Source organism: Podarcis filfolensis (assembly GCF_964270895.1).
Source record: "Podarcis filfolensis genome assembly, chromosome: 1".
NCBI classification, from domain to species: Eukaryota; Metazoa; Chordata; class Lepidosauria; order Squamata; family Lacertidae; genus Podarcis; species Podarcis filfolensis.
The window spans coordinates 75,321,171-75,333,209 of record NC_139604.1 but is presented as its reverse complement, the minus strand read 5'-3'; the positions used below and the strand labels follow the sequence as shown (position 1 = coordinate 75,333,209).

The 12,039-nt window shown below is 40.8% G+C and overlaps 1 protein-coding gene across 2 annotated transcripts in view; it reads left to right on the top strand.

The window, feature by feature from the left end:
• LUZP2 (leucine zipper protein 2) overlaps nt 1–12,039 on the top strand; it is a 301,757-nt gene that overhangs the window by 147,598 nt on the left and 142,120 nt on the right. For both annotated transcript variants that reach the window (XM_083599819.1, XM_083599820.1), the window contains exon 4: nt 1,029–1,110. In XM_083599819.1, the coding sequence (XP_083455945.1) occupies nt 1,029–1,110 (82 nt within the window). The remainder of the gene's footprint in view (nt 1–1,028; nt 1,111–12,039) is intronic.

The window sequence follows — 12,039 nt, the reverse complement described above, 5'->3', positions numbered from 1 at the left end:
AGGATAAAGTGTGCATTAAAATGCATATACTGTATTGATGAAAATAACATACAGAAATGCATAATATATGGGGAAATTGCTTACAAAAACATGTATATCAGGAGAAATTTTGCACAAAAGAACCTCTGAATTTTCATGAGGACGTTTTTAAAAACAACTGAGGCAGAGAAATGAAGATAGGAAAAATGAGGAACTAAAATTATCAGATATGCTCTTCCCTATTCCCAAGTAAGCACAGAACTAGTCTGGGGTGTTTCTTAAAATCTGTCAGTTCACTTGATCTCAAATACTTCTGGTGTCTACATGAAAAAAGACCTACACGTAGCAGCAACTGTATTCTGTGTAATTAATCAGGACAAAACAGAGGCAGATAAAAGGACCAAATTCACCCCGCCCGTCGTCAGCGTGGTTTTATATCTCACATAACATGTTCATTCTCCCTGTCCTGAAGATTTATCTCTTTGGATCTTGCTATGTCTGATCCTCAGAACAGCTGTCAGAAAGTGCCACTACAAAGGTGTCGTTCACTTTGAGGAATCTTATCTGTCTGGGAACTGGATCTGGACCAATGAGGCCAAAATTAAGTCTTCTGTTTAAGATGCCTATGTTCAGCTGAAGCTCAGTTGCTACCTGAAAATAATGGGAAAAGATGGGTCTCCCTAAGAGTTTGCAACTGCATCTTTTCCTACTCATCCCTTCTAAACAATTGCTGAGGGGGAAGTGATGGAGATCTAAGTATAAACAATTTGCTTTGAAAATGAGAGTTAGTGAATTAGAATATGAAGAATGCTTAAATAACATTTTGCACAGTACTCTATACAGTAGACACAAAAGAATTTTCATTTTGGAACCTCACTGGTGTGCACTGGGCATCTGTGGCTTTATTAATAAGCCACCCCAACAAAGCACAACCAGTGGTTATTCAGTGTAATTAAAAGTGCCTTGTCATGAAAAGAGAGTAAACAAAAGCATTCTTTCCTCGTGTACAATAGAGATGAAGTTTGTGTTTTGTCTCTTCGATAAACTAGGGAAGAAATGAAATCGCTCCAGGAGGCCTTTCAAAAACAGCTTAATGAGGCAGCTGAGAAGGCAGAAAAGCAGCAGGCTACAGTGAGTAACTTCTCTTCTTTCTTTGTTATTATTTTCTCCAACCTTTCCATGCCCCTCTCTTCTGTAAATGCTTCAATAGCTCAAATATGTCTGCATGAACAAGGCTGTTGGTATATATTGAATATACTATAGAAGGCTCTTTGTGGAAGCAAAGAATCTCACAAAATTCACTGCTGATAAATATATGAAGGGTATCTTGCTATCACTGTACTAACTATTGTTTCATGGTGGTTTAAGAAGCGACTTTCCAACCTGTTGTTCCTAACCTATCAGGGACTAACACAAATAAAGATAGAGAAGAGTTACAATCGTGAACGACATGGGTATGATCCAATTCAATTTTCAATGGAAGGGACACAATAATCTATTTTGGGCATACTCTTAAAGATCCCCATATCTGAAGTTTGAAAGAATTCTGACCGTCTCCCAAACTTGAGTAACTAGTGTGTTGCTGAGCTCACTTCTGTCCTTTGGTTCTTAAGGTGTGCACCTGTAACCTGAGGTTCTGTTCACACAGGCTGTCTGGTTAAATGTGCAGTGAATAGCTGGTTCTGCTTTGCTTCAGTGGGTTGGACTAGGTGGCCATTTTGATACTTTCAAATAAATTATGTGCTCTGTGAAGCTTGGTTCTTGGCATTATCCTACATTCCTGCTTCAACCTCTGCTTCTTATTCTGGACTTCTCTCTGCCATAGACTCTTCCGGCTCACTAAGCCCTGTTTCCACTTCAGCTTTGGACACTTCCTCCTCCCAGTCTTCTCTCTCTGATGACTAATCATTGTCCCACCACCAGTCCCTGGGTTCTGAGCCTTCTCCCCTTGGGGGTTCCCTAGTTGGTTTCTCCCACCATTCTTCTGTTTCCAAGCTAGTCCCTGATAATTCCATGGACATGTACAAAATCCATGTACACGTAATGTGTCTACAGAAGGCCTCTTAAATCTAAACAGTGCAACTTTGATTAAATTCATTGGTACCATTCCTGATCGTAGGCCTGGCCTATTGATGAGGCAGGGTGAGACACTCGCCTTGAGTGGTGGAAGCCCAAGAGGTGATGCCCACCTCACTGTCATGGGTGCTCCCCAGCCAAAGGAATGCATATGGCGTATAGCTAACTCTTTATTGTCAAAAGTGGACACTTACCATTTTTCTACAGCTTTGAATGCCCATGTACAACAGTCTAGCACCCAGGCAGCTATTTCCAGGTCTGCGCTCTATGAAGCAGTTGCTGCAGTAGGTGGCCACTCCTCCTCCACCATTTTTTGTACCTCCCCCTGACAGGCTGTGCGCACACAGCCATAAACTATGCCTGTGTGGAAGCTGCCTCTGCTCTTCCCTCTTTAATCCCTTCCTGGTTCTGGGAGACAGTGGTGCAGGAAAGGAACGGAAGCACCCGGCCCTTCACTTGTCTGACCTGCCTCTTCCTCCTCTTCTTCCAACTCCATCTCTGAAGCTTCCCCTGCATCCGGCTCTTGTCTCTTGGCTGGTGAGGTCCCCATAATTCACGGGACCACTCTCTTGAGTCAGACTCCAGTCCCCCTTCCCCCGTGCACATTTGTCAGCATCCTGCTAGTCCCTGACACTTGTCTCCACCACTTGCCTTACTGCCTCTGCTGCCTTCAGACAAGTGGTGCTGGTTTTCAGTGAGATTTTGCAAAGCATTGCCAAAATCTCGTGAGACCTCACAGAACACACAAGATCTCATGAGACTTTGGCTAGATCTTGCAAGACCTCACTAGAAGTCAGGGCCACTGCTGGCGCTTCACAACACAGGTAAGAGAGGAGGTGGTGGTGGGTGGGGAATGGCAAGGGAGCGGAATGTTCCTTTTTTGCCTCAAGCATCATAAAGGGGCATGCCTGATGGTAATACAAATAAAAATAACTAACCAACCATATAACTAATTTTGATTCTGTTAAGATCTGACAAATATGGGTCCCTAAAACTGTGGTCCATGAAGTCTTGCAAAACTTTGCCAGGTAGCAAAATTCAGAAAAGCACTCTATTTCATGGATCATTCAAGGTGCACATAGTCATACTTTCCTTCCTACTCTGTGTACTTCTTTATTATTATTTCTGTACTCCTTAGAGCAACCCTACAAGATAAACCACTATGATGATCACAATTGTATATAGTTGAAAAGTGGGAGTGAGGAATCGTGTCTTAGAATCATAGAATCATAGAATCATAGAATCATAGAATCATAGAGTTGGAAGAGACCACAAGGGCCATCGAGTCCAACCCCCTGCCAAGCAGGAAACACCATCAGAGCACTCCTGACATATGGTTGTCAAGCCTCTGCTTAAAGACCTCCAAAGAAGGAGACTCCACCACACTCCTTGGCAGCAAATTCCACTGTCGAACAGCTCTTACTGTCAGGAAGTTCTTCCTAATGTTTAGGTGGAATCTTCTTTCTTGTAGTTTGGATCCATTGCTCCGTGTCCGCTTCTCTGGAGCAGCAGAAAACAACCTTTCTCCCTCCTCTATGTGACATCCTTTTATATATTTGAACATGGCTATCATATCACCCCTTAACCTCCTCTTCTCCAGGCTAAACATGCCCAGCTCCTTTAGCCGTTCCTCATAAGGCATCGTTTCCAGGCCTTTGACCATTTTGGTTGCCCTCCTCTGGACACGTTCCAGTTTGTCAGTGTCCTTCTTGAACTGTGGTGCCCAGAACTGGACACAGTACTCCAGGTGAGGTCTGACCAGAGCAGAATACAGTGGCACTATTACTTCCCTTGATCTAGATGCTATACTCCTATTGATGCAGCCCAGAATTGCATTGGCTTTTTTAGCTGCCGCGTCACACTGTTGGCTCATGTCAAGTTTGTGGTCAACCAAGACTCCTAGATACTGTACAGGCAAGTCATAGTTAACCTGAAATATGAACTAGGCACTTTCAAACTTATTGCTTATACTCTTAACAACAATATTTTACCAGTTATGTACCTGCCTGAATTCATTGGATGTGTGTGTTGTTGTTGTTTTTGTGTGTGTGCGCGCGCATGCACGCACAGAGAGAGAGTCATACTGTGGATCCTGAATGCCTTGTGAGTCGAACATTTTGGCTCCCAAACGCTGTAAACCTGGAAGTGAGTGTTCCGGTTTGAGAACATTCTCTGGAAGCCAAACGTCTGACGCGGCTTCCGCTTGCATGCAGGTTGTCAAACGTTTTTGGAAGTCAAACAGACTTCCAGAATGAATTCCATTCGACAACCAAGGTATGACTGGGGGGAGGGATGCTCAGTATATTTCTAATAATTTTTTAATTCACTTTGTGAGGTTTCTCCCACTATTTAAAAACTCCTTCCTCTTTTTTTTTTATAAAAAAAACCTTAAGTATTGACAGAATGAAAGATCTAGCAATGGGACCAGAACATTTAAGGAATGTTACATACATAGGCACACCCACACATCATATTTCTGCTTTCACTTTTAAATACACAGAAGCAATTTTAAACTAAATTAAGCAAATTTTCTCTCTTGGAAGTCTAAGCAAGTTTAGATTGAAGAAACAAAAACAAACAGTGGTTGTTCTATATGCTACTTCCTTAAAAAGCAATTGGAAATCAGAGACTTTAGCTTTTTTTCTTTCAGTAAATCATAAGCAGTCCATTTCTGCAATGATTTACACTCAAGGAACCTTGAAATAAATTATATGTTTCTTACTTCATCATTCTATTACTTTGTACTGCATTAAAGGGGCTGAGACCAACATAGCTAAGACCCTCCCTTGTACCTTACTATATGGGCTGATGGGTCCCTTTTTAACAATATTATCCACACACTGCCTTTGACCACAGATGTCAAAGGCAGATAAAAAGCACAAACTGCTGTTTCAAAACTATGCAACTCTAGGGGGGAAATGAACCATTGAAATCACTTTAACATACTCCATAGTCTGCTTCTCTGCTTTAAAGAGGGAGTGTGTTTTGCACGGAAGAAGGAATGGGTGAAAGGAGACAAGCTTAATCCTTCCATCTCCCAGTTGTCCCCCTGTAACCTCCCCTTGCTTTTCTCTCCATCGGGTCTTAAGTTCTATGTTTGTGATGGAATTAAGTAGAATTATTTTATCTGCATGTATCTAATGTGCAGCAAATTCTGTGGCTAAGACAGAATTTAGCTTGCTGAAATGTTGATAAATGCAGAGTCCATTGACACAATTCATCCTATTGGATTCATCTCAAATGTCTGTACTATGTAAGGGAAAATTTGGATTGTTTATCCCCATGTTTTTTACCATCTTTGGCTCAGAAGCTTTTAAAACATGGTACTTTGTATTCCTGGTTTTGTAGTTTCTAGTATAAACATGAATTTAGGAAATTTATTGTCTTTTCATGGAAACATCCAGCTTTTGTAATTTTACTTCATTTACTAGTCTATGCTAAATAATCATGCTTGTTTGCTATCCAACCTGTGGTAGATGCTAAGCAAGAAACTATTTTGGAGTCATAATTATTTAGACCAGAAAACAACTCCTGAGTTGGAACTTTCAGCCCATAGTCAAATGAGAGAGAAACCGAAGTCAGAGAGACACACCACAGATTCCTACAGGATAATTTTACAGGCATAAGGGCAATGAGGGGAGGGATGGAAATCTCCCTGTTGAGATCTAGCAACTTGATGTTTCAACCTGTCTAGACATCCTGCAAGTCTATGCACCTTCAATTGTGTCTGAAGGCTCACAGCTCTTTTCTCACGTAGGTTTGTGTGAGGCTTGCTGAAAGCTACACTATTTCCTGCTCCTTGATTCTGCATTTTCATCACTGATACTTGATTCACAAGTCAGGGCACTGCCCGAGGTGGGAATTTAACCATTATCAATAAGGCATTATTGCTGTTAGTAATTTTTGGTGCAACATAAATCTCATTCCGAATGCTGGATATGAAACTCTTTGTGTTGTTTACATTAATAATTAGCTTGAAATGTGTACATGCTGCTGAAAAGGAGTCAATAATTACTTGTCTGTCCTCTAAAGCATTAGGTACTAGGGCTTAATCATCCACTAATGATAGCACCTGAACTATTTCTTCAAATACCTTACTTTTGCTAGGAGCTTTTCAAGGTTAAATAGATTACCATCTGCTCTAAATCAGATCTTTATTCTCACATTAACATCATGGAAAGCCTTCAGAAGCATAGTAGCAAAACTGTGCAGTAAAAAGAATTAGTGCACGATCACATCCCTAGTTGTAGTTTCAGAAGAGAATGGGAAAACACCATCTTTCTCCATCAGTCTATCGTTCCATTGCAAGATTGCCTCACCTCTGCGTTAAATCCCTCTGGGCAGCTGAATATAGCAAGTCAATTTAAGATGGAGTCTCTGTAGAAAGTACCAAAGGCCTTTGTAAAAGTCACTCCACATTTAATGTAGCACACATTTCCTAGATGTCCCAAATTATCCACTGGACAAGTAATGGAAGGAGCCTGTCCACCACATGTCTCTATGAGTTTACAGAAACACACTTCTCTTTTAAACACTATGGTGGCACTGATCACTAAGAGATCCAAGGAAAAAACACGGAAAACATGCCAGGTGAAGTGGTCCTCAGTATAACAGGCAACTAGTTTAGATTAGTGCTTTCTGTAGATATGGGTTAAATATCTGCCCAATTTTGCATTCTGGGCAGGACCTCAAATTGTGTCGGGAGTTTTTCTAGAATTTCAGTGGTTTCATTCTGAAAACAGTATGTGAAGCCTGATGTAGCTCAGAGATAGTCCTGAAATGATCGGCTCCCACATGCCAAAGGCGTTGGTGCAATGAGACTGTGATGTTGTGATCCAGAAGAGGCAAGAGCTTGTCTTGAAAGAAGAGCATTATAACAACTTGCAGAATAATTTAAAGGTTCTCATGTTGAAAGACGTGAGTGGGACATTTTATATTTTGTACCACGGGTAGGGTAAAAATCATGTTTTGAACAACATTTTAACCAAAGCCATTTCCCGCCCCTGGGGAGATGACGTTGTGAGCTGGAAGCAAGCCCTCACCATGCGCATGGGGCAGGATAGCCCCTGCGCCATTGGTTGGTCCTTGGCCATGTCATCCCAAGGCTGTCCAATCCAGATGGTCCGGGGGCATGACATGGGCTATTTAAGCTGCCTACGGCCGAGGACATGTTCCTTTACTCCCTGGTATTCCATTAAAGGAATCTGAGGGGTGAGCTCTCTGTCCAAAGCCATGGCACAACCCAGAAGGGCCATGGCACAACCCCTAGTAGTGACCCTGGGGGAGTTCCTAGTTGACGTGCATCAGCAGAGCTCCCCCTTCTGGTGGTTAACCCTTCCAAGACTCCTGCAGACAGGCAAGAGTCAGATATAGTTGTGTGGTTTCCAATGCCTAAGCCAATACCACTCACATTCCGTAACCAATAAAGTTGTGGCCTTTTTCACCCATTAACCTAAAATACTGTTTCATGTGTCTTTATTCCACTTCCAGGGAGGGTTTGGGACCTTGGAATGGGTTGAGTCAGGAATCTGCAGCCAAAGGAAAACCGAAAGACAAATTACTACACCTATGCAAAGGTTATTTGTAAGGCAAAAAAGCTGCAATGATTACCAAAGAGTAAACATAGTCATTTTAAACCCTTTGGGGGGGTGCACCAGATGCTATAGTTTCACCCTATATGGCAAACAAGACCAAAGGCAAGGAAGTGAAACAACAGTAATGATAATATGCAGTTATAATATCAGGCAAAATCTAGATTTATGCCAATGTATGCAATGGGGATCTCTTCCTACCTTTTGTAACAACAAATTGGAAGGCTGTGGTGGACTGGATACAGGACAGGAGAAAGGGTAAGTCCAATTTTGCTCTAGCAGAAATCTGTTGTGCAAGTGGGACACCACAATTGGATATCACCCAATACATGGGTATCTTACTAGCCATCTTATGTATTAAGTAAATGCCTTCTAGAATCACATCATCACCATTTACACATAGTCTATTTTTCAGGGATGAGAATGGTTTAATTTGGATTTTTCAAGGTCGAAAGCCTGTTATAATAAAGGTCAGGAAATGAAAAATAACCTTCATTTCCTATAATAAGTATAATAAGGTTGGAAACACAAACACACAGTTTTGTGTAGCATTGAGTGCTTGTCTCCTAGAAACATAATGTCATTGTCCTTCGATAAAACTGAAAAAAATACAGAATCCAGATAATGTGCTATATTCCCAGATTTTTAAATGGCAGCCTTAATTTAAATATAGAGATGCATGAAATCCTCCTGAGATGTGCTGCTAATCTTATTTAAGAGCTTTTTAAGTACTCTTGAACTGCCTACCAATGTTTTGCCTTAGAAAGAACAGATAAATCCTTCAGATTTGGTCCTTTTTCCTGTGTTGGTGCAACAAAATTCACTAATGAGAGCATATTGTTAAATAATAAGCTGTCAACTTACAAGTGAGTCAGCAGTGCGACACAGTGACTAATAAGGCTACTGCAATTACATGTTGCATCAATAGAAGCGCGGGGTCCAGAACACAAGAAGTATTGGTGCTACTCTATTATGTCTTAGGCGGACCTCAACTGGAACACTGTGTCCAGTTCTGGGTACCACAGTTGAAATGAGATGTTGACAAACTAGAACATGTCCAGAGAAGGAAGTAAGAGATACGGAGGGGCTGGAGAGCAAATGCTAAGAAGAAAGGTTGGACAAGGTTGTTTAACCTGGAGAAGCTGTAAATAAAAGAGGTTGCATCTAACATAGAACTGTGTGAATGTTCCATCAGTACAATGATTTCTGCTTGTGCAACCCCATTCCTCGCCACCCCAATTTTTTTTTGTAGGGGTTCGTCCAACTCAGATCAGTGAAGAATGTGCAGTGCTCATGGGGGAGGGAAAACTCTCATTGTATAAGTGGCAATAGTTGCACTTACAAGATACAGTAGTTGAATACTTCCCCATGTATCATTCCTAGACAGTCACCACCAGTCCAATGCCAATACAGTGGTACCTCTGGTTAAGAACTTAATTCGTTCTGGAGGTCTGTTCTTAACCTGAAACTGTTCTTAACCTGAGGTGCCACTTTAGTTAATGGGGCCTCCCGCTGCCACCGCACAATTTCTGTTCTCATCCTGAAGTAAAGTTCTTAACCTGAGGTACTACTTCCAGGTTAGCGGAGTCTGTAACCTGAAGCGTTTGTAACCCAACGCGTTTGTAACCCAAGGTACCACTGTAGGAATATATGTAATTGAAATTTAGAAACCCACCCCCCTTGACTCAGTTTGCAGGGGTCCTCTTGGAGCTCTTCACAAAATATTTTTGCTTTAACAACTCTGAACAATTTGGTATCAGCTAACTTGGCTACCTCACTACTCCACAAGCTGACCTCTCCACTTATACTATGGGAATACTATGGGTTGAGTTGTTTTAAAATGTTGACTGAAGCAATTTATCTTCCATCCCTAGTACAATGAAGAAAGTGTGTATAGGATGTAGCCTGAGTGTATTTCTTTAGCTAAATAATTTCACATTTACATCTTAACAACTGTTTCCTTTTAGTTTGTTTTTCTGTTTCATGGTTGAAAACGTAACAGGTTCAAAGTATTTCCCACCATGCCACGATGATCCGGGTAGCTGATCTCTTACCACTTCTGTGTTGCTTATATAGTTCATCTTGGTAATACATCATTAATTTCTGATCTCAATTTTGCCCAGATGATTTAAAAAGGGGATTGCTCATTATATGAAAACAAGCGCAGAGACCCATCACAGATAATCTTGTGGGTTGCAGTTAAGACCCAGACATCTGACAAAATCATTGCCTATGCATCTTTCAAGAAGACAAGAGGAAAATTAGTGCAACTGAAGAGGGAATTAGTAGGAGAGATTCAGTAAATAGTGCTTAGAATGATCTTACTTCAGGGCTTTTGAAGTCACTTAAGAAAAATGTGTGAAATGAATTTACTTCATCAGGTTGTTCTGACTTATTGGAAGTGAGGTGTGAATGCCAAGAGGCTTTTCCTTACAGACTTAAGAAGCTATAAAGAGGAATGTTATTCATGGAATTAAGCTGGTTGACAGAGTACAATAATACAGTTATAGTGAGATAAATCTATTGAATTTAAATATCTGTATCTAGATACCTAGCTATAACACCATAGTTGCTGTGGAGATTGTTAAGGGACTGAACCTTTCAACACTTACTAATCCTCACATGCAAATTCCTTGCCTCAGGGGCGCCTCTCTGAGAGCTGTTGACTGGCAGCATCCAACTACTAGCAAGCGAAGACTCCTTCAGTCTTGGGCTCAGAGAAGTCCAGCTGCTTAGGCCCCTTCACTTGCCTCACAGGACCAATTCAGGAGCTGTTGCCTGGCAACTACCAACTGACATGAAGGGAAGACTTCCTTTCATTATGGGTTGTGTGAGATCCATCTGTTCAGCCTCACTCCCTTGCCTCAGGACACCTTAGGGAGCTGCTCTCTGGCATACCAGGGAAGATCAATGATGATGACAGGAAACGCTGTTTGAGTAATCTTGGTTTCCTTTGGACACCATGCAATTTCTGTTCCTGACCTCGATTTGTGTGTGATTTTTATTTTGAGAATTTTTTGTAAGCCACTTCATCAGGGTCTGAAGTCTACAAAGGGGGTGGGGTACAGGTATTCTACATAAATAATAAAATACAAACATTACAGAAATCCTTGAAGGAATCATACAGAAACCACAATCAATCATGTATAACTGAACAGATATAAAATATGAGAAGTCCCACATGCAACCCTGAGATGGGAGTGAGAGGAATGTGGGACAGTGTATTTCTCCTGACCAAGTAACATATATGGTAGAGAAATGCAAATAACTATGGCACTGCATATTAGTCAATATTTTATCATATGATTTATTCTGAGCATTAATAAGATGCTTGTAAGAAGGATGATAGCTGCCCTATCACATGACAAAAAGCTAAGTGAATGCCATCGTCATAGGCTTTATACATGGAACGTATTATTTTGTTTTGATTTTTTTCTTTTTTTCTGAAATAATGGATCTCTTTTAGTCTGAGCACATTAAGGCAATGGAGAGTATCATAATCAATCATATTTAAGTCTGAGATTTTATTCCAAAGATTTTCCATCAAGTAATGAAAAAACAAATTGCATTCAAAAAGATCAAAAGGGAGAGAAAATTAGGAGAAGTTCTCTTTATTGTGGTGCAGAGTTTTTGATGCACTTACCTTGCTTGAAAGTGACTTTGTGAATGTTATTTATTTCATTTTACAAATGATACCACCAGTGGTGTGAACTCTGCAGCCCTGGTCCCCAGACTTCAGTTACAGTCCAGGGGAACATAACAAGAGGCAACTCCTCCCATGGGGCTTTGCGTTTTTTTAAAAGGAAGAATGGACATTGAGGGAGGCTGCAAAATACTGGAGAAATGCTTGCTGGAAGAAAAATCACATTTATCCTTCGGGGCTCACAGTGATAAAATAAGCTAAAAATTCTGCCTCCGTGGATAGTCTAAAGAAATTATTGATTGACCCAAGAATGAGATAGAAAAAGTGTGTGTGTGGGGGGGGGACTTTCAAGAAACTGGAGGACAAATTTTGGCACAGCATTAGGGTTTGTTTGTTTTTCTCATGTTCAACTCTAGTAATTTTCTTTGTAGGCTATTAGATGCTAGTTATATAGGTAGGACTGGAATAAAGGGAGAAAAACAGAATTCTGAAAAAGGGATAAGATGATGTGAGAAGTGATAAAATTGTCCCCATCAGGAAAGTTGGAGTGTCAGAAGAAACATTTCTAGTCAAAACTCTCTGGTCTGCTAAAGTAGCCTTCCCTGTGTAGAAAGGTTTTCTTTTTTAAAAAAAATAGATCATTTCAATGTGTGCTCTCAAATATGTCCTGAAGTAGTATAGTCCCCAGAAAAAACAGCAATGTGTTGTGTTTTGTCCATGCCTGTGTTATATACGACAGAAAATATAGTC